General features: G+C 41.5%; 1 protein-coding gene across 2 annotated transcripts in view; it reads right to left on the reverse strand.

The window, feature by feature from the left end:
- Positions 1–3,310: 3,310 nt before the first annotated feature.
- Positions 3,311–24,189, reverse strand: part of LOC148024943 (uncharacterized) — a 56,833-nt gene continuing 35,954 nt past the window's right edge. For both annotated transcript variants that reach the window (XM_087694627.1, XM_087694626.1), the window contains exons 2-12: positions 7,197–7,309; positions 6,993–7,043; positions 6,835–6,899; positions 6,705–6,745; positions 6,493–6,587; positions 6,289–6,402; positions 6,146–6,223; positions 5,989–6,054; positions 5,821–5,886; positions 5,660–5,739; positions 3,311–3,453 (exon numbers count right to left, since the gene is read on the reverse strand). In XM_087694627.1, the coding sequence (XP_087550753.1) occupies positions 3,357–3,453; positions 5,660–5,739; positions 5,821–5,886; positions 5,989–6,054; positions 6,146–6,223; positions 6,289–6,402; positions 6,493–6,587; positions 6,705–6,745; positions 6,835–6,899; positions 6,993–7,043; positions 7,197–7,309 (866 nt within the window). In that variant the 3' untranslated portion in view covers positions 3,311–3,356. The remainder of the gene's footprint in view (positions 3,454–5,659; positions 5,740–5,820; positions 5,887–5,988; positions 6,055–6,145; positions 6,224–6,288; positions 6,403–6,492; positions 6,588–6,704; positions 6,746–6,834; positions 6,900–6,992; positions 7,044–7,196; positions 7,310–24,189) is intronic.

The raw sequence follows: 24,189 nt of genomic DNA on the forward strand, positions 1-24,189 counted from the left end.
AAGATGTCAAAAGATTGGGAGGATTGCAAGACTTGGACTTAAACAAACAGAATGTAGTTTCTATCGCAATATTGTTCAAGCTAGTGTTACCCACCAAAGCGGTGTTAAATCGCATGCAGATCCCAATAGTCACATGAAGCAAGTCTATCAAGTACGTCGATAGTGCTCTTGCACAAATATGATAACAAAGGCTCAAAGAATAGAAAATATTATCGTGCACTCTATAGACCTTTACTGTGCCTAGCCATCGAGCTTAGAGCATGTAACATTTTATCACTACAACATCGCCAAAATCACCAATGCATTTGATCACAAACCCACTTTCCACAGCGCTTATGGCAATACCATGGACTAGCATATGAGACTAGTATGATTCACTAATTTTCACTCGGGCCACCAAACTAAAGGTTCCTTCTTCAACACATTATTGCAACAAACCTTTCGGTTAGAGAATAATCTAATAAGTGGCAAGAGCTCGACACAATCATACTACATCGTGTACCAACTCTCTGGTCTTGTGGCTAATGAGGAAGACCTCAAAGTGTTCATCATAGACTACACACAAAGAAACATGAACATTCAAAAGATCCCTTTCATCAAAGAAAACCCAGCAACATTCACAATACCTTCATCAGCTTCTAATTGTGAAAGTAGTGTTGCATTAATGTGGATAAAAATGTTACAACTTACCAAAGAGTTCTGAACAATTCATGTCAGTACTCTAACAACAGAACAACAAGCTGTCCACAACCACCTCATCGATGTGACATACGGCCTACACATCGTCAACAATACATAAGGTAGTGGAAAGAGCTTCCTCGTACATTACTATAGCTACAACTTCATTGCCAAGAATAAGAGAGTACTATTGACAGCACGCACCAAAGCAGCTGCAACTAGACTATACAACCTATCCACCATAGTCTACTACCAGTTCAAAGATACCAGTACGTGCACAACAATATCCAATACAATTACAAGAGACGGACGAATGCTATACATTGCAATAAGAGAAGTTGACGCAATCATCATTGATGAGATATCCATGTTAACAAGGACAACATTCAATATAATAGTGTGCGCCAGACAGTGAACATCTCCCAAGGCTTGTCGTTCAGTCCATTCAACAAGAAGCTCGTGATATTATTTGGCGATCTTGCACAGTTCCCACATATATGTAACCATCCAATTGAGTTCTGTAAATAATGCCACATCACCTCCTCATCATATTGGACACATGGAAAGCAACATAATCTCCAAAACCTTAGTTCGGCACGCAAGCGACCTGCCACTCTTACAATTTCTACAAGTGATCAAGCATTGTTGTCCAACAAAGCAAGAGATATAAGAATGCTTACATCAGTGCATCCTCGACGAGGATGTCCTACGTTTCGTCGATCAAATAATAATAATCATATGTGCACACAAGGAATATGTTCGCAACTAGAACAAGCAGATTCTACACAAATACTACACAGTTGAACAAATCCACACCATCAAAGTTCAAACAAATGCAAACAACAAGCCAACATTCCAGATATAGCTACATGACAAGAACTTCCATGAGATAGACAAGATAGTAGTTGGGACGACTGCAATAATAATTGAGAACATTGACCTCACCATAGATGCAACAAACAGTGCGATGTGTAAGATCAATCATATCAATACATCAAACAACAAAATGATATCAAGAATCCAGGTCACGATCCATTCAACGAACCAATAGCTCACCTTGCAAGCGCAGCAAGCACCAACGCAAGGCACTGAATAGCAAGTGGTACCATAAATCCACATTCTCTTTGACACTCGCATACGCGATCACTGATCACAAATCGCAGGCAGTCACAGTGAACCAAAAAGCACTTCTACACATTAGAAGTGTGCATGCATCTAGACTAGTTTGTGTAATGCTCTCTTGCATAATCGAAGAAATAAATTTACATCTCATTGGCCTTCTAGATCCATCAGCCTTCGCTGCAACACCTTTCCTCACACCATGACTAAAGTAAAAAAAACAACATAGCTCAACAAAAAACAAACAAAGATTAAACACAACACATTCCATCACACAACAATCTTATACACTTCTTGTAGCAAGTAATAAAGTGATCTTCTAAACCTTCTTACAAACGTCATTTGTTAATATATTAATGTATATTCTATTTTTTTTCTCCTACTAATAGATTTATTAACATACTAATGTGCTTATACTCATTTTCATCTTTACAGATACACAACACCCATCAATGTAAAAATGACTCCAAATAAGGTATGTACAATCCAAATGATACTTAGCATGTATAAAAATACGAATATATTACTTCACCTAACCACATTGATCTATGCACGCAAGTGTTCTAACTATACATTCAAAACCACAAGAACACCCAATGTCATATTGAGAACCATCCTATAAATACACGCAATCGCAAATATGTAACGACAAACCAAATGAGAATGGCAAACGTCGCTGGGTGGGCAAAAGCCATCAACATATATCAACAACTCCGCAACATACAACAACTTCCAAAGATTGATGGCCATATCCACTCAAATTCTCAACAAAAAGCGGTGTCTTGCATCAGATGACAAGCTGGCAACTAGTATACAACCTCCTACAAACTTTGCAACTTTCATTTTTACTTGAAACAACACTAACTCATATATACTTAGCATGTAGAATTCCTCAAAGACATACTCAACAGACTTAAACTTAAGCACAAAGACTCGATTGACAATCCACTATGAACAAGCACGGCCCAAGCACTTCTAGACATAAGAACAAACAATATCGAAACATACCTAATTAAGTTGTTACACTACGAATTTAACATCTCTTAACCAATTAGTATAAGTCACGATAAAATAAAACAATGACATACTAGAAGATTACATGAAAAAGAATCATTATCCTATAATAAAGATCAAGGTCATGTACCTACTGAGCAAAGAGGTCTACACCCAAAAACACGGTTCCAACTCCAATCCATTAAGCAACATAATCTACATAACATGCAAGTTCTCAAACATAACCTCTTTTCAAACATTTATTTCTTTTAAAAAACTAACAATATCAACTTTTCTTGCAAAAATGCAAACAAAAGCAAACCAAGAAGAAACCAAGCTTCTACTAGTGCCAAACTTGCTACAACTAAACCCCACAAGCTAATTTAGAAGTGCCAACATAAAGACAAAAGCAAGTACTTCATCTATAGCATAAGATGTAAAAAAACTGCAAGAAATACGTAGGACAAATGACTAACATCAAGAAAAGAATCCAACAACACCGAAGAAATCTCATCAAGAAAATAAAGACAAAGAAACATTCCAACCATTCGAGGATAACTTCGAGATTACATAGAAGCAATAGTTGATAGCATTGATAAGGCTAGGAATATTGAGCAAGCCACCATCCATAAGAAAAATGCAACTGTAACAAGGTACAACCACCTACACGAAGAGCCAACAAGATGTAAAAAGTATTATTTTTTTAAGAGAAAAAAACTCATTTAATATAGCAAAAATAATATAAATGTTCAAACTCGCAATCATTGACTGAAACTATATAAGTATACATATTCTCATTCTCCATGTATTTAAAAAATACCAAATCTTATCTACAAACATACTTCGCTTTAAAGCACGTCACATGTCTAAACACCATCAATAAAATTGCTACATAACAAACATTCCATAATTGCATATAGAACTTTGTACTCCTTTACTTACCTAAATGTGTCAACCTAGTTTTGCTAGTCGCCCATGTATTAATCTCCTTCATCATGTGTATCTTCAACTCATCTATTTTAGTTTGCATATTGTTGGGCACTATTGATTTTTCCCTCCTCCCTCTTAAGGAGGTCAAGCCGATTCTAATATTCAATGATATCATGCTGAAGTTAATTCAATCACACTGTTTCTCTCTTGGTGAGACGATTCAATGTCAATGTTTCAAAAGGTAAAATGTGTTGTAATCTCCTCGTATATTCCACTCTTCCATTCTTGCACCTTCTTAGCCATCTCCCCTCTGATTTGTTGTATGGCTTCAACATACATTGCTACCATCATCTCTTTGATATTTCCCATATCTTGATCCTAAATTTGGTGCACATCTCGAAGCGTCTCTAAGCCCTTCTACATGTGGGAATCTCATTGGAATACCATGGTATTCCGACTGAAATCGATGATGCTAAGCAAATGGGTTGAGTGCAAGACATGTCCAACTGGGTGCAAAAGGCGAGGCCAGGCAAACGGCGAGGCAAGCACGTGGCAACTTGAAGACCAAGTCACGTTCTCAAGTCGAGGTGGTAGGTCGCATTCATTTAATACGGAGGGTCAGGCGAAGCCACGACTGGGGCAAAACCCTATCAAGTAGAACCGACCGCAATTGGGGCGGCTAGCACTGGCAAGGGGGAAGGGGGCAAGCACTTGCAAGAAAGGTTGGCGCACGAGGGGGAGAGAGAGAGAGAGAGAGAGAGAGAGAGAATTCGTGTGTGTGCGTGTGTTACAACAAAGCATAAGCAATAAGAAGTGACCTAACTAAATGTAAAATGTAATTACTTGAAGAGACACATGCTTTTTGAAACCCATTGCTTAATGTAGAGTTGTATAGAGTATATAAGACAGTCCAGAAAGCTGCACCCATTGGATACCATGACTGTAAACCAATATCCTTCTTTGCAGTTCTTAAAAGAAACAAGTAGCCACCACATAGTGCACGATCATGTAGTAGCCCCACCCAAAATAATGTATGATGTGCCTCTTGATCAATGTGGAGCCACCGTAGATTTCAAGACCACAGAGAGAGAGAGAGAGAGAGAGAGAGAGAGAGAGAGAGAGAGTGTGTGTGTGTGTGTGTGTGTGTGTTTTACGAAAAAAAACAAGAGAGAGAGAGAGAGTGTGTGTGTGTGTGTGTGTGAGAAAACTTGATGGATTTGGAGACATCAAGCTTGATAATGTGGGATTGCCTTATGCAAAGTCTTTAATTATAAAAGCTCTAACAAGCTTAAAGCATTCCTAATTTCAACTTCTGCAAGTTTCAAAATAAAGTACTTTAAGTTTAAAATGCAAAAAAAAAAAAAACAACCCAAAAAATTCCCACCCAAAAAATGTTATTAAGTCAGACGTGTAAAAAGCATGGGAAAGCTCTCATCAATGCCCCAGGGAGCCCCTAGAGCCACCCCACAACTCAGGGTCCGAGTCCTCTTTGCACCTTGGCACTTGCTTGACTTGCACACTCCCCCTTGGGACTAGGAGTCACCTTGATGCTGACTCATGGGGACTGAAGCTCCTGTGTCATGGGTCCAGTTTCGTGGGTCTATACTTGTATGGGTTAAATTCAGATCTCCCCCCAACGGGCAACTAGTCACCACATCACATTGCACTTTCAAGCTTGTGCAAGAGTAGTTGAAGTCCATGAAATCAGGATTACAGTACAGCACATTGATTGAGTCAGTGGATCTATGGAATTAGAGTATAATACATTAGATGAGTCGATGGAACTATGGCGTATGGGTGTCACCTTCCGGACCTTAGGATTGCAGAGGCATGAATCGATTCAATTAGGACTTAATCTAATATTCAAGCCATTGAGGCCTTCTTCCTTGGGGTGACATTCCAATCCTAGAACTCCTCACTCTGGCATTGCAAATTGTACCTTCTGCATTTGGTACGGCCCTTCAGAGCAAGTGCCAAAACATCTAGCTCCTCAACGAACCACATTTCCCTGACAACAGCCTGCTAGCCAGGAAACACTGTTCAAGTCACCATTTAAAGTGTGTGGGACAATCTCAAATGCTGAACGAAAGGAAGCTGTACCTTGAAGTGATACAACTCTCTATTTAGCTCTGATACGAATTGCTGAAGCATATGCAGTGGAGTACCCTGTAAATTACAATGTACTTCTGTTAGTCTCAACAGTGATCAACCCAGGTGAAGTTGTCTCAAAAATGTAGACCAGTATTAAAATTGTTTGAGCTTACAAACCTCCCCATTTCTTTGTGGGGGTCCCAAAAGTCTTGCAAAAGATGTGTGGAGCATAACCTCATCATACTGTGTGACAAAAAAGAAAACTAGCTTTGCATGTAAATCAGGAGAAAAAAACTTTCCAAACTACTGCTTATAACCTTTTTTGGAGACTTACAAGTTGCCTGGCCGGAGCCCGGGGTAGAGATATTTGTAATTCTCTTCGGATGATGGTAGGGTCTGTTCCATTTACAACCTGTATCCAATGTAGCAAACACTGAGGAGCCTTTAAGGAGGCAATGGCAAACAAAGTTTCCTTACCTGCCAGCAGCCGAGCAGCACACCAGTTGATGTCAGAACTACTTTGTCCAAAACTATGGACAGTTCACATGTTCTCCTTGCTACACTTTCCACCTGCCTTGCCTCTGCATCAATCTTTACCATAGCATTAAGCAAGAGCAAAACCAGGATGCACACTCATAAAATGCATGATCAATAGAATAGGAGAAATACAGGATTTGTTACCTCCACTGGAGTTGCAACCACAGGTTCAAGATGATGGGATGCATGAAACAAGCTAAAATGGAACATGTTCGGATCTTGAAACCATACTGCTGCTCCTGATCATCAGAAGCTTGAAGTTTGATAATTCAGAATACTTCAGAACAAAGTTTCAACAATTCAGTATATCAAAAACACTTCATGCCGAGGGTTTTGCAGGTGTTCTTATTTCTTACCCTTGGGAAAATAAGGATCGAGTACTCTCCTCACCACAGTGCTTCAGGCAAGAGCAAGGACTCCCAAATTAGTACACAGAATATGCAACCCAGTACTTAATCTTCAGTTATCAGAGGGATTAGAGCATACAAGATATGCTCAGCATAATAAGGATCCAGATAGAGCACACAAGCCCGGACTGCAGGGTCTGCAGGCTGTATCACAGGAAATTGATCAAGTCAAAACACGAGATAAGGTTCAAGTACAGATCATTTATAAAAAAGCCACCAATACCACGTATAAGATACCTTCAGAATAGGTTGAACGAGTCCATCTATCTGTGAAAAAATGTCTGAAATCTATACAGAAAACGAAATAGTGATGCCCCTGAACTAGTTTTGAAAAATCAGGCCTCACATGTATTAGTTTACTTCATTCTCACAACCTGGAAATATATAATGCCCTTTTATTAGATGTTTGTCTATCCATCATATTGCCAAATGCAGACATACCTTTAAAGACTGCGAAGTCGTGCCTCCAGCCAAAAATGTTGGTCCATGCTTCTCTAAATCGGTCGCCAAATTCTGATAAAGTACAGTCCTCCTCTCGGAGAAAGAACTCGTTTCTAAACACCCCCCACCGATTTCAGCAATAAGAGAGAGTAAGTTGATATGCCAGGATTTCTTAAAATACCAAAAACACCCAGATAGCAAACCATTCAAGAATATCTTTTCTTTAACAATGTCCTCTTAATGGGTAGAAGGTGCCATCACTGCTGCCAGCCTACCAACCCCTTTGTGAAGGTCTCCCTAAACTGCTGTGTTTCAGTCTGCAACCCTTCATCAGTCTCTAATACACTCTCCGGCCTTCTACAGCATCTGGAGGTCTGTGTTTCGGTCCAAATTGCTGTCCAACATTATCTACATCTGTTGCTGCAGTCTTCTACTATCATACGCACTCCTATTTACTACATTTTTGTTTCCAGCTGCTCCACGACATCAGATTTGGCATTTTCCTTCATCAGCAGGCCCTCAGCTGCTCTATTTCATCACCCTCAGCTCCGATCTACTGCATCAGAATCATCATCATTGGTGGTCTTCATATCCTTGTGATCCATTCTCAAAGGACGGCACTCTCTTGGTCCACCACTCCTAGTCTCCCACAAGTGACAAGAGAGCCACTATTGGACAATCTTTGCTCCTTGAGCTCCCTACATCTGCACCACATTCCTTTATTCATTCATGCATTAGTTTCTTCTTCTTTCTTTTGTGTTCTTGTCTGAGATCACTATGTTTTAGTCATGTCATGCAAACCCTAACATATCTTCACAGAAAGTTGTCCTCACTCACGCGCACACAGTTGCATAGAGTCTTGGAAACCATGAAAAGGAAACACACTTCAGAATGAACAGGCACAAGTTCTACCTTTGTTCAAAGGGGCTCCAGGCTTTTATGTAAAATTGTGCTATAGATGTGCATACGTTTGTACCACAAAAATATAACTTTACATCAAAAACTTCTCAAATTACTAACATAATACATAATTAGTAATTTCTTAACTTCTAGCTAAAGTTATTGCCACCTCCATAGGTGCTCAAGGTCATTGTCTCTCACCATGGTTGGCTGCCATGACACAAACTAGGCCGAAGACAAAGATGATGTAAGGAAGATAAAGCAAGTTGGAAGAAGCAGCAGCAAGCTGGAAGGATGGAGGGCTGCCTTGGAGTTGTGTCCACATTAAGTAGAGATGCCACTTTCAAGGAATACTACACAATAAAATCATCCAATTGGATGGCCAAGTCCTCCAACCACACCTTCAAAAGTTACTTCTTAACCCATGTCTTCCTCCTTACCAAAGGGCTGCATTGGTTGTGCCACACTTGTCAACGCAACTTACAAGTGATGCCTTTTAATGAAGCAAGATTAAGGTTCTTTGATGCTCTGTAGTCTAAGCAGAATAACAAGATGATCTACCACCTATTGAGCAACCAAAACCCTCACATGCATTACAAATAATTCTAGTGTATTAATACTTAATTTGGGCATCGTTAACAAGCTACAGCCCCAAAAAAGGCTTTATTTGTATTGCACTTATTTCACATGGTAGAACGACTGCACCAAACTCCCCTATAAATAGGGCATGTTGGGGGTATTCATCAATATCTTCATTCTCCCTTGCATTTCAATTCAGATTAGTCTCTCTCTTCTCCAACCTATTGGCACCCTCATTCCTTTTGTTGCCACTGTTGTGTTTGGGTCTTCAATAGGATGCCCTGCTATCCATGTTGAAATGTTCCCCTAGGAATAAAAGGGGCAAGACATCAAACTCACCTCCTAGCCATAGAGCCAATCAGGCTCACCCCTAAGCCTGGGAGCAAGCAACACTCCGAGTCACGACCACATCCCAAGGGTTGGCATCCCATACCACCAGCCCACACCATCCCAGTGTATGGATGTGTTACCCAACGGGCCAAGAGTCCAAGAGTAGTGATTGTCAAAATATGACTTCTATGAGTGCAAACCAAAGAGACAATAGGGTTTGCAAGGGGAAACACAGTGTGTGTACAACAAACACTGAGATAGAAGAGAAACTCAAAAAACACAGAAGAAGATGAAGATGAATGATGAATCATTGAATCATGCCAAGTGAATAATGCTCACACAATGGAGTCGAAGCTCTGAAGATAACTACATTGTCGTGTCTAAATCAGGTGGCAACACCTATAGGCAAGTGATTGTTGGGCACTCCTTCAAGAGAGAAGAAAATACAAAAAACACAGATAATTGAGGTAGGATTGATAAAATGGGTCAAACCTGTTGTAAACGGCCTGAATCTGCTACAAACGAAGCTTGATGATTGAGGTACTATGGGCTGCTATAGACAGGTGATTGTTGGGCGCTCCTCCATGAGAGAAGAAAATACAAAAAACACAAATAATTGAGGTAGGATTAATAAAGTGGGTCAAACCTGTTGTAAACAACCTGAATCTGCTACAAACGAAGCTTGATGATGACACCAGGTAAGGAGGGCTGACACCAGATGATGTAGGCGCAAAACACCATGTGGAGGTGAAGGCAAAAGCCACAAACTGTAATGTCCTCACGAGGTGTGAATGGCAATGGAAAGGATGGAGAAATCAAAGAACAATAAGGAAGAGAGTGATGGAGTATCAAAAGGAATGAATGTGTGGGATGGTGGGATGGGTGGAGTCAATGCTATATTTATAGGCACTGACTGTCTCGGGCGGCACTCACTCAAGTCTCTCAAGTGGCGCCCCGACTCTCTCGAGAGGCACCCAGAGAGTCTTTTTCGGGCTGTAAATGGGAACCAAAAGTAGGAATGGAGGGGGGGAAATATGCTAAATCACCTAGTTTCTCAATACTCCCTCTCAAGCCCAAAAAGGAGTGAAAAGGAGCAGTGTGAGAGAAGAATATCAACCTCGGGAGCCCAGTGTTCCACCTGTAAGATAACCTGTAGTGAAGAATAGTAGACATAATGAGCTGATAGAATTCGAAAATCAAACTTGTGAGAAAAGCCACAGCTCCATTACTCCATACTGAAAGGTATATACAAGCCACCAATGAAACATCCAAATCCCCAAACTAGAAAAAACCTGTAGATCTTGGGTGTGAATGCTAAAAAGAGGATAAGTAAATAGATGAGGAAATGGGGGATGAAATGGCATGGAGATGTCAACCACCCCAAGAAGGTAAAGGCTTGTTGACAAGGTGAATGAAGAACCGCAAGATGAGTAGGAACCCTCTCTGAAGCGGAAGGAGTGGAATCCCCCTCTGAAGTAGAACAAGAATAAGTCCCCTCTAAATCCCCCTCAAAGAGAGATAGGGAAGCAAGAAACTCATGGATCACAAGCCTACGATCTTCGAAGTGTCTAATGATGAAGGAGATGCTGCCAATGATGCCGAAGAAGATATCTCGGGCTCCACTAGAACAAAGATTGAGTACCTCCCAAAGGTGGCCTCTCGAACCTAAGTAGAACGCGGAGTGGAGAGAGGGGTATCACACAAAATGTTCTCAAGGCCCACATCAGAATCAATGTCCATGCAGTAAGACAAGGGAGGTGAGAAAAAGATAGCTGTTGGGGAGCCAGGGGTGAACAACGGTCACTATCTCTCAATGGAGTGAACTGCAAAGCCAAAGGAGAGGAAGGAGTCAAACAATCTATGTCTCTCGAAGAAGCAGATTGACGAGAAGATGATGTCCAACAATCACTGTCTCTCAGGTGACTAAACTGCATAACTACAAGTTGTGGCCATGAAAGCCATTGGACCTAAAAATAGATGGGGAAAACCTCTGTAGTGCTTTGCGGTGGTCTCCACAAGATCATGGTGCTTGATAATCCCCATTTTGCCATAAGGACTTTGTGTGCATCAGATGTGTGTTATGGCCTTGAGTGTAATACTCTAATAGCTGATAGAAAACAATCTTTGTGGCCCAAAAGGGAGATGTGGGACAACAACTGCCTAGTAGACGCATATACTCCAAGCGTGTAGGGAGAAAAGATCAAAGTTGATAGTCCTTGGTGGTATGACCGTTCTTCCTGTAGTATGAGCACCAAGTGGACTCTCCGTCAAGAGAAGCCTTAGTACCGAAGTATCAACATGTAAAAGGGAGAGTGGGAGAAAGAAGAAGATAAGGATAACTCCCCGTGATGTAGTGGAAATGGAGGGTAATCAGAAGATATTGCTACTCCCACAACCTGTCTTTGCCTTCTTTGAAGCAGAGGATCTTTTTGACTCTCTGAGCACATCCCGTCTTTGCCTTCTTTGAAGTAGAGAGGGATTATTATGATGGTTGGGATAGCATGGAAAGGCCATTGATCATGATGATAGCACGCATGATTAGGAGTAAGCTCTCCATCCCACATCCCATTGTCAGAGCAGAGCTAGGGCAACACCTATAGTTACAGAGGCACTTTTCAGGGTAGTGGCCTTTTGGCACAGACTATGGAAACTTCCACGCTATAGATACTCTAGATTGGCACTAACCTCATCTAGACAACTAGCAGCATGAGTGCGAGAAGAACTGTTGGTTTTCACAGATGGCTATTTGGATGAGCCTACATGGTTTGGATATTGGCCGTCTTCCACCTTTGGATTATAGCCTTGACTGCCCTACACTTTCTCTCAGCCGATCAGAGCTGAACCAAGTGATCACAGCTGATATCTTGAGGATTGAGACAGCAAGGACATGGATCCACCCACCACTCCCTCTAGGATCAAGGATGGAGTTCTACAGGAGTCATTTATTGTCTCTCTGATGATGGTTTCACTATTCGGCTAGCATATATGGACACCCATCTCTCCCATAGCGTGCGGGTTGCTATCGAACAGATTCGCACCTCCTCACATAGGCTTTAGATGAAGACAGGCAGATGGACAAATACCCTAGCAGAGGATAGGACATGCCAGCTTTGTGGTCGAGAGCCTCAAACGGAGGAGCACTACATATGCAGATACACAGTATACTATGACATATGAGGACGGTACCACTGCCTCTTCCGAGATGGATTTGGACCCCTCCGTCGCATCACGGAGTACGAGGACCAAAGATGCCTAGGTCTTTTCCTCTTGGAGCTCGAGAGCCGCCGAACTGCACTACTGCGAGACAGGAGGCCAACTCATCCATAGGGACACACACACAGAGCAATGACAGACTTCTTCTACAAAGCCGACCCTACTAACACTACCAGCCTAGCAAAGACAGAGCCACCCCGCCAGACACCTTATAGGCCACGTCGTGGAGTCACATTGGATAGAGCCATTTCCCTTCGTCAAGCACGATGACCCCATCTACCAGGACCATGTCCGAGGAGGCCACACCACAGTCGGATTAGAGCCATTATCACGAGACACTGAAGACTCACCACCAAGCATATTAGTGAAGCAGCTAGAGACCGCATCATAGCTGAAATCATGTGCAGATCTTAAGATCAGCTATAGCCCATACTCTCCACCACACTTTTGTACATGGTTCTATCAGATCTAGTTCTCCTTTCCTTTCCTTTCCTTTTCTTTTCTATCGATGGAACAACACTACACATGGTTCAATCCTAGTATAGTCCCATCGTATAGTTATTTTCAGTATTGTTTCATAGGCCACCCACTTATTTGTAATGTTATCTTTACCTTACTGATGAGATGACATTAGACATGGATGTACTCTAGATTTTTGTCTCATAAGCCACATTAGCCTTATGTAGACGTTAATATATCTTTCTTTCTTCTTTCTTTCTTTCTGAGCACCTCTGGCTCTTGTACTATGTCAAAATATAACTACTATGAAATCAAATCAAAGAGAGTAGGGTTTGCAAGGGAAAACACAAAGTGTGTATGGTGAACACTGAGATAGAAGAGAAACTCAGAAAACACAGAAGAAGATGAAGATGAATGATGAATGATGAACCATTGGATCATGCTAAGTGAACCATGCTGATACAATGGAGCCAAAGGGCTGAAGATAACTGCACTATCCTGTCTGAATCAAGCGGCAGCACCTATAGGGAATCTTCACAGTGAAGGGAGTGAAATGCAATCCTTCTGCAATAGGATACTGAAGATAAATGTTGAAGGGTGAAGAAAAGGACAGCCAAATGTAGAGGAAGTGAAACACAATCCTAAGGAGCTATCAAAGATGAAGAATATACTGTAATCTCTCTGAGATAATGGCTGCTATCAAGGCGACTACTAGGCAGCCGGCTAGAGAAGAAAAGGCAAGAATATCTGATAAAGATCTCTCCATGGCACGTGTGAGTGGCTGCAAACAAGCGACTACTAGGTAAACCTTCAAGGGTGAAGAAAACACAAGATTGCACGTATCTAATGTAGGACTGATAAAGAGAGTGAAACGTGCTATAGATGGCCTGAATCTGCTGCAAACAAAGCCTGATGATGAGATCAATTGAGAAGGGCTAACGCCAAATGGTGAAGGCTGTAAAATGCCAAGTGGAGATGGATGCAAAAGCCACAAACCATGATGTCCTCGTGGGGTGTAAACACCAATGAAGAGGATGGAAAAATGAGAGAAGAATATGGAAGAGTGACAGAAAAGAATATGGAAGTGTCAAAAGAAATGAATGTGTGTGATGGTGGGATGGACGGAGTCAGTGTCATATTTATAGGCACAAACTACATCTGGGAGCACCTATTGAAGTCTCTCGAGTGGTGCCCTGAATTTCTCAGGAGATGCCCAAAAAGCCTTTTGTTGGGGAGCTCAGCTGAGAGTGATGGAAGTTTGAGGAGTGACCGTGAGAGTATGAGAGTGTGATGGCTGGGGAGAGAGAGAGAGAGAGAGCAGAGTCAAGTACGATTCGATAAGAGTGTACCAACAAATGTATTGGTATACAAAGAATAAAATGTATTTATACTTAGGGCACGTAAGGGTGCATTCACGTGTACAATGTGTGTGTACTATACACGGGGGTTAAACTAGGCCTTTATCCCAACAACCTCCCACTTAAAGGTCCGATGTGAACCTCTAACCAACTCCCACTAGTTGTATGCAATGCTCGTGCTAAGCTTTGCTTGGACTTTTAGTGAGAACATCTGCAGGGTTGTCTTGTGTTTGGATCTTGGTCAATGTGATTTGACCATCTTCCAGAATTTGTCTAATGAAGAGATATCGCACATCTATATGCTTTGTGTGTGAATGATACATGGCATTCTTAGTCAGATACACAACACTCTGGCTATCACATCCCAAAACTACAGTAACCATAGACATGCCGAGATCATCTGCAAGCCTGCTCAACCATATAGCTTCCTTGGAAGCTTTAGTAGCTGATATGTTTTCAACTTCAATGGTACCGAGTGCAACGATGCTCTGTAACCTGGAGCACCAAGACACAACCCCACCAGCAACTGTGAAGACATACCCGCTGGTGGACCTACGAGTGTCCAAGTCACTTGCCATGTCCACATCACAATAACCCTGCAAACTAAGTGCACCCTGCCCATAGCAAATACACTTTCTTTGTGTACCCTTTAGGTATCGACATACACTTGACAGCCTCCCAATGTGTTTTGCCAAGATTTGATATAAACTTGCTAACAACTCCCATTACATGAGCAATGTCTGGACGAGTAGCAACCATAGCATACATAAGAGAGCCACAAGCTCATACATAAGGGACTCCTTTCATAGCATTTGCTTCCACGTCATCTTTTGGGCTGTTGGCTTTGCTAAGCTCAAGGTAAGGAGGTAAGGGTACCCCAAAAGGCTTAGCTTCAGCCATGTTAAATCTGTCTGGTACTTTTGCAACATACTTTTCTTGAGATAAAAACAGCAATTTCTGCATTCTATCTCTATGAATTCTCATGCCCAAAATATGCTCTACATTCCCCAAATCTTTCATGAAGAAGGCTGATTTCAGCTGATTTTTAAGAGCACCCAAGCTAATCTTTAAAACAAGTATGATGGGGCTGCCATCTGTATCCTTTTTCATGTACAATCAATGATCTGCATGGCTGCGTGTAAACTCATGAGATAGCATAAAAGTGTCAAACTTTTTGTACCACTGCCGTGGTGCTTGCTTCAGCCTATTCAAGCTACGTTTTAGCTTACACATCATCTGCTCTTTTCTAGGAACTACAAAGCCCTCAGGCTATTTCATGTAGATTTCCTATCAATGTCACCATGCAAGAAAGCTATTTTTACATCCATTTGATACAGCTCTAAATCTAAAACAGCAATGAGAACAAAAAGCACACGTAGAGTGGTCATCTTCACAACAGGTGAAAAGACCTCTTGGAAGTCAATCCCTTCCTTTTGTGCATACCCTTTGGCAACTAGCCTTGCCTTGTACTTCAATTTCCCTGTCTTTACTTTGTGCACCCATTTGTTTAAAAGTGGCTTCCTTCCCTTGGGCAGAGACACAAGATCCCAAGTATCATTTGCATATAGAGATTTAATCTCTTCCTGCATAGCTAGCTCCCACTTACTGCTGAACTCACATGACTTGGCCTGTTTGTATGTAAGAGGCTCACCCTCATCTATAAGCATCACATAATGCAAGGAGGGGTCAAACCTATGTGGTTGCCTTCTTACGCATGTAAACCTGTGTACCCAATGATCAACATTGTCAATAATTGGGTCTACATCTGGATGTATATTATTTTCAGCATTTATTAGCTACTGTAAGCCATTTTTAGCATGTTGTTCATGCTGTACAGCACCTTCATTTTCATTACCAACACTTGCATTTTCATAATCAGCAAGCCTATCTTACTGTACATGGCCTCCTTGTGCTCCTATTTGCTGTCCACCATCATCTGGCTCAAAAATAACCGGCTGATCATCAATTTCAGCCTATGGTACAGCACCATGAGGCTCATTTTCTGAAGTAATAGGTGGCTGCAAACTCTGAAATTTCACCTTTTTCATATCTTCATTACAGGCTAAAGTACCTTTCAGTAATTTTGCCTCATTAAAACACAACATTACGGCTGCGAATAATTTTCTTGGACCGAGGTAACCACACTCTGTAGCCAAATTCACCCTCATCACCATAGCCCATGAAAATGCCTTTGGTGGATTTTGGGTCAAGTTTGTTCCTCAGTTCATCCCTAACATGCATCACAGTCAAATATGCGTAAATGGTCATACAAGGCCAATTTGCCAGACCAAACCTCCTTAGGGATATCATTATTTAAGGACCTGTTTGGAGAGCGGTTGCAAATGTGAACCGTGGTTTTGAGTGCCTCTCCCCAAAATTCATGAGGGAGATTAGCAATGGACAGCATGCACTGCACTCTTTCACATAAAGTCCTATTATATATTTCAGTCACCCCATTTGAAGAAGGGCTATAAGGGGCTATAAGCTTCCTCTTAATACCATGCAAGTCACGAAAGGACTTGAATTCAGTCGATGTGAACTCACCCCCATTATCAATTCTCAAGCATTTCAACTTTCTACATGTTTAAGTGGTCATAAATGCATGAAAAGTTTTAAAAACAGCAAATACTTCTCTTTTCTTTTTCAGCAAATATACCCAAATCTTTTTGGAACAGTCATCAATAAAGGAGATAAAATATGCAGCACCACCCAACGATTTCACGGGCATACTACATACATCAGAATGCACTAAGTCCAAGACATTGGACTTACGAGAGACACTAGAGTAAAATGAATTTTTTATTTGCTTTCCAAACTGACACTCATTACAAAAGGTCAAGTTTAGAGCATTTTCCATCAACCCTCTTCAGAGAAGTAAGGACAACAAGTCCTTTTTGGCTCAATTACAAAAGGTCAAGTTTAGAGCATTTTCCATCAACCCTCTTCAGAGAAGTAAGGACAACAAGTCCTTTTTGGCTCATATGGCCTAATCTCTTATGCCATAATTCTAAGTGGCTGCAAATTTCAGCAACTACCAGAAACTTGCCATTCAAGGCTTTACAGTGCAAACAATACAAAGTGCCCTTCTTGGTTCCTTTTGCAATCAACATGGAATCCTTTTTCACTTTCCACAAACCACCACCAAACAATGTAGTATAACCATGCAAGTCAAGCTGACCAACAGATAGTAAACTCTTTTTAATGCCAACCACATATCTGACATCTTTCAACACAAGCTCTTGACCATTGTCTAAAGACAAGTGTACAGTGCCAATCCCATCAATGCTGCAAGCATGGTTATTTCCAAGATACACCTTTCCATAACTGCCTGCATTGAACATAGCAAAACACTCCAAGCAAGGAGTTACATGGAAAGAGGCACCAAAGTCTACAATCCAAGTCTGAGTGACACCATCATCAACTGACAAGAGTGTATCAATCACATCAGCCTTGGCAATCTGCAAATTCTGCATGTGACATACAAGGGCATCATAATTGCCTCCGTACGACGTACGGATCTGTCCATACCATACGATTCGTACAGTACCATACGGTACGTATCCGTACGAATTCGTATGTGATTTTGGGCCTATTTGGGCCACCTTGCCGTCATCGATCCCGCGTCCCACATTTCCTGCGCCCCCACCTTTACTCTTGCGCGTTCCACCTATCTGCATGGCCCTTTTTGGGGGGGTGGGAAGCCTTGGATACCTCATCCCACCCCCTTTTCCAGCCATGCACTCCCCCCCCCCCCAGCCCTCTTTGGATTCCTTCCAATTGGCAGCCCTCTCTTTGACCGTTGACTCCTCTTTGACTATTTAAACTTTGACCCTTCTCTCATCTACAAAAGGTGCTTCTCTCCTCCGTGCTTCCACACCAATTCAACAAGCACTTACTATTCTCATCTTCCTCTCTTGGATCTTGATTCTTGAATGGACTTGTGATTTGTCATTCTCGAATCTCACCTCCCATCCCCTCTTTCCCGCACCCTATCGAAGCATTTTCCATTCTCAAATCTCATCTCCCATCCCCTCTATCCCACACCCTATCAAAGCATTTGCCATTCTCATCTCCCATCCCTTCTCTCTTACTCTTGCTCTTTCAATTTTACCCCAACCCTCGGGCCTCTCGAGTCTCCCTCCCTTTCAACTTTCAAGACTCAAGTTTCAAGAGTCGAGACTCAAGCATCTCTCTCTCTCTCTCTCTCTCTCTCTCTCTCTCTCTCTCTCTCTCTCTATGTCATTGGCACCATGACTCGTGAGAAGCACAAGGCCTTCAATTTGCATGCGATCCATGTGGAGAGGGACACAAAGAAGTCCAACTCCCACCATTGGACATGCAAGTATTGCGGAAAGCGCTATACAAGTGGTGCAACTCGGCTTCTCCAACAACTTTCCAAGACGGGGGCAAGTTGCTCCATACAAGGAGATTCCTCAAAACATTGCAAAGGAGATTCTCGCCAATATGAGAGGGGGATCCACAAGAGAAGGAGGAAGTGGCTTATCCGCACCAACTTCTATGCCTACTAACGAGGAAGCATCCAATGTGGGCGTATCTTGAACCGATACAGAAGAGGCCTCTACCATTGGTGGTGGGGGCTCCATATCTGCATCCGACTCCGGTAAAAGACAAAGAGTGAAGAGTGGAGGCTCGTGCGGTGCCGGAGAGACAATCCTCTCTCTCTCAAGCTCCCGATCATGTGCATGGATCGGTCGCCTTTCTTAGAGAAAGGCAACGACTTGCGGACATTGAAATTGCACGCACGGTAATTGAGTGCAATCTTCCATTCAATGCCCTAAAGCAAAAGCAAATGGAAGAAGATGGTAAAAGCCATTGCGAATGTGGGTCCATGTGAAGGATGGACCGGTGTTACATACAATGATATGAGGATGAAAAAGATTGATGAAGAGAGCTGCATGGATAAAATATAGTTGCTCCATTCTCACCGACGGATGGAGTAATCGTAAGAAACAGGGCATCATCAACATACTCGTCTCATATCCACTCAGCATTTACTTTTTACAGGTCGTAGATACTGGCAAGAGGGGGAGAAAAACGATGGGCGCATTCATCTACCGCCACATTCGACAAGCTATCATTGAGGTATACATTGCAATTTGCCTTTTAAATTCGTTTCACTTTCTTTCATTATGATAATATCATGATTCATAATTGAAATTTGATTTATGCATAACTATCTATCTCCCTATTCTAATAATTAATTTCTCTCTACTATCTATGATCTATCTCGATTCTCTCTTTCCCCCCGGGCCGCAAGGCCCCCAACCCCCGAGCCCTATCTCTCTTCATTCTTGAATCTTGAAAGTTGACACTTGAAACTTGAAACTTGAAAGGCTCAGCCGCTCAAGTTTCAACTCTCTCTAGACTCTTTCTTCTTCTTTTTTCCGTAAACTCTCTAGACTCTTTCTCTCTCTAACCTCCAATTTTCAAGTATTGTTAGTAATAAGTATACTTACTTGTAATTTGTAAAATTGTGGTTGTAGGTGGGCTCCTCAAATGTGGTGCAAGTTGTTACCAACAATGCAGAATTATCGGCACATGGGCCGTTTGCTTAAGGCCGAGTTCCCTACGATTGTGTGGACTCTATGTGCAAGTCATTGTTTGGACTTGCTCATGGAGGACATTGGGAAGCTCAAGTGGGTGAAGAGGGTGGTCCGCAAAGCTACATCAATTGTCACATTCTTCACGGTAAAGGTAAAGGTACTTGCGATGTATCGTGAGCATAGCACACTGGAGTTGAAGAAGCCTTCTTCAACTTGCTTTGCTTACATGTGGTTATTGCTGGAGCGCCTTTATAAGGTGCGGTCCACCTTGCGTCAGACAGTGGTGTCCACTCTATGGAATGAGTGGGATGAGCATGAGACAGAGGAGGCCAAAGCCATGCAACGCTTGTGCCTTGATGAGCAGTTTTGGCAAAAAGTTCGTGCCGTTGTCATTGTCGTGACTCCCTTTTATAGGGCATGTGGCTTTTGCTTCTCCCACTTGTTGGAGGAGAGAGTCACTTGTGAAGCCTTTATTTTGGTGGCAAAACTTTGGATACGCACTAGAGACCCTTCAACCCTTAGCCATGAGGGTCCTTGCCCAGGATTGCTCTTCGGGTGCATGTGAGAGAAACTGGAGTGCCTATTCTCTCATTCACACAAAGATTCGCAATCGGTAGCACACGACAGTTAGAGCGGCTAGTCTATTGCTGCACTAACTTACGCATGATGAGAGCTATGATGAGCATGGGTGGTCTGAAGCAGGTAAATTTTAAACACTTAACCATGACATTTAAATTTTAAAATTTGTTGTTTTAACTTTTAAACTTTAAATTTGAAGTTTATACTTTACAATTCAGACTTTAGCATTTACAATTATCAATCTTGCATGCATCACTGCATTGTGTAGGTGAATGTCGATACATTCAAGTTGACGGGCGACACTCTTCCAAGTATGCATAAGAAGGTGGACTAGGAGGAGGAGATGATTTTTGCAATATTCTATAGAGAGCTTATAGCAGCAAATACTCGTGACACTCGCAGTCAGCGTGCTCGTGGGCGAGGAGTTCGAGTAGGTGGTAGCAGGGGCATGGTCATTCGACGTCCTCCATCATCGAGGAGGGGTGGTTCGAGTGGCTTGCAGACATATGTAAGGCGGGGGTCTAGTACCTCATATCTTGTGCCTCATGATGACATCCCCCCCTTGCCTACACAACCGCCACCTAAGGAGCCATCATTTGATGATGATGGTAATCTCATTAGTGAGGATAAGTAGGAGCGTGTCTCATCATCGAATGCCGAGGAGTCATCTTCAAACTCTCTTGATGAGCACTCAAATGGTTCTGATGATGATGATGGTGGTGGTGATGGTGGTGATAGCTCATCATAGATTCATATGACATAGGTCTCTCTTTTTTTTTGTATCAGATATACTAGACTGTAGTTGTATCACATGTTTTGTGCAGCCCATGCGACCGCGATGGTCACCCCATGTATTCATCTTATTTTGTAATGAAATGGCTGATTCCACTTTAAACATGTATTCTATGATCTATCATTTAATGATTTATGGTTTTTGTTATTTAAAAAATCATCTTAATTTTTTTTAATACTAATATCGTATTGTACCTTATAAAATCATAAGGTACCATTTAGTACCGTATTTTATCGTACCGTACCATATCGTACCTTTCGTACCTAATAACTATGAAGGGCATCATAATCAACTGCACATAATGTATCAGCCTCTATATCTGAAAGCTCCTCTATGACCACACTAAAGGCCACATTGGCCTTTTCTTTGCCTTTGGTTGCCTCAGATGCATTTGTCTTATCTTCCTTCTTCTTTTTATCTCCTACATTTTTCTTTCTATCTTGTTCCTTATCATAATACCTGCAATCAGGTTTCTTATGGCCCTTCCGACCACAATGATAGTAAGTAATGTCACTTTTTTCCTTTTCTTTGCTCTTGCTCCTGTTTCTTTGTCCTGCATTTGCATTTTTCTTTTCAGCCCTGCCTCTTACATTATAAGCTGAGTTGTTGCCTTCTCCACTAGACATATATCTAATTTCTTCATTCAAGATAGAACCCCTCACCCCATCATATGAGAGGTTGGGATTATTGCTTAGTGAAACCACCAAGGTCTCCCAAGAGTCAAGCTGTATCATGATCAAAAAGATCGCCCTCGACATATCATCAAAGTCCAAATTTGCATCTTTGAGCTAATTTAGAATCCCTATAAATGCACTTAGATGCTCAGCTGCAAGCTTTGACTCATCCAGTCGCATATTCACCAAGTTGCGCATTAAATGCACCTAATTAACAGGTGTGGTGATCTCATAGGTAGTTTTCAGCTTCTCCCATATCGCATAACCTGTATCTAAACCCTTAATGTCTGTCAAGATGTCATCAGTGACACCCATCTTTATGTAAGCCACAGCCTTTTTATTTACTCTGGCCCAATCTACATCAAACATTAGTGCGGATTTATCTTCCTGCAAAGCATCCTCACAATCCTTTAGAAACAAAATGCCCTGCATACGGTCTTTCCAAAGGTCAAAGCCATGACCATCAAACCGTTTGATTTCCATCAAACTCTTGATGTCTCAACTGGAAGAAGTTGCAGCCATTTTATCACGAACACGAGAGTAAATGCACTAAACTACAGAAGCACAAGCTAAACCAGCAAAATACACTGCTGTTCTTTCTCAACCAGGAATAAATCTCTATTATTTGTACATGAACCAGCCACCACACGTATAAAAATGCAGAAATTTACCAAATTCTGCGCAAATCCCCAAAATTTCAAGTTCAAAATTGCATAAATGTCAGTCAATTTGACCAAGCTGAGCAAAACTTTGCCTATACATGAAAAAGCCTCAAATTTCTGGGATCCAATGTCAAGAAATATTGCTCAAAGGAGTAAAATTTTGACTAATTTGGCAAAATCCCCAAATTAATTGAGGTCATCACACGCAATGTTTGCAATTCCTGACTTCAAAATCACTGAGGGGCATAAGCAGAGTCAATTTTGGGAAAAGCTCCAAATTTCTCGCTCAATTTTCCACAAAATTGGCAACTGTGCTTTCACACGTGAACCCCCGCCAAGAATAAGGGTGGCTGAAAGGATTAAGGGGAATACTTGATTTTCTTTTTTAACAAAAAAAAATTTTCGTGACCTACGTGGGTCCGTCGACCCATGAGGCAGGTCGTGTGGCCTATCCGCCGACAACTAGCCGTCACAGCATATAAAATCTTTCTTAGGTTTTACTAGATTTTTTCGAAAGTTCATAAAGTACTATGCTTATATTATTGAACCCTTAAGACATTTACTTAAGGATATCCGAAGCAAGAAAAAGCACATTAGTCTGCCCGCTAGGGAAGATTTGAACTCACTTTTGGTCCTTGTAAGAATTGCCATGTCATCATTCTTTTAAAGAAGGGGGGCCATGGAAAACTATAACCATTGTACCTCAAAACTATATCATGTAACATATCATTGGAAAGGTCTTGATGAGAGGATTTTAACACTTTAACCTCCAGCAAATTTGAAGTTCATTAGCTCAAGTGATGGCCTTCCAACCAAAAAGCACCCTTAAAAGTTCCATAACGGTTGCCTTATCCTCATTCGTCCTTATGAAATGTTCCCTAGAATCCCAAAGAGCTTAAAAAGCCCAAAAGTGAGTCCAAATCTCCCCTAATCAAACATTGAAATGGCTAGTTACTACTGCACCGATGTTACAAATTATCGATCAAATAAACCTTTTGAGGTTAATACAGATACGAGTAATTATGTTTTAAGTGATATTCTTTATCGGGATGACTGACCTATCACATTTGAGAACCGTAAGCTCATCAATGCCAAAACCCATTACACCACCCAAGAGAAGAAACTATTGGCAGTCATCCATATGCTTAAAACTATGGCCTCATTATTTGTACAACACCCAATTTATTATTTGGATGGATTACCTTTCCTTAAAATATCTTTGTGATCAATCCAATCTCCATGGCCACAAGGCAAGAAACTAATCTCCATGGCCATAAGGCAAGATGGATGGAGTTTGTGCAAGAGTTTGACTTCAAGATTCACTATAGAAAGAATGTAACTAATCTCGTTACCAATGCTCTTAGCCAAATTCCCAAAATTGATGTCTTATCCTTCCTTGAAATTTCGATTGATTTCTATCTTTCTCTCAAGGGGTGTTGCCAAAACGATCTTTACTTTGGTAAGATCTGGCACACAACTAGTTCAAGAGAGATCAAGCAGCTCATAAAGCTTTGGCACTCTAGACACCCCAAAGCTAGCTACTTAAGAGAAAAATGGCACAAAAATATTTCATTCGTAATTGATTACTTTTTAAACAAGGCAAAGTGTGTGTGCTCAATAATCAAGATATCCACAAGAAAATTTTATACAAAGTCACGAGATGTGCCGAGCATTGGACACCCTGCTATACACCGGACTTTGGCTTTGGTTACTCACTACTTTTATTGGTCATATACTAAGACTATGGTTGGGTCTTATGTGAATGAGTGCTTGCAACGTCAACTTAATAAAGTCCAACGGCACAAATAGGCGGGATATTACATTCTTTACAATTTCCTAATAGACAATGGAGAAGCATTTCTATGGATTTTGTAGTAGGAGT

Source organism: Lygodium microphyllum, chromosome 15 (assembly GCF_053477565.2).
Source record: "Lygodium microphyllum isolate KBCC chromosome 15, Lygodium_microphyllum_v1.1.10, whole genome shotgun sequence".
NCBI lineage: Eukaryota > Viridiplantae > Streptophyta > Polypodiopsida > Schizaeales > Lygodiaceae > Lygodium > Lygodium microphyllum.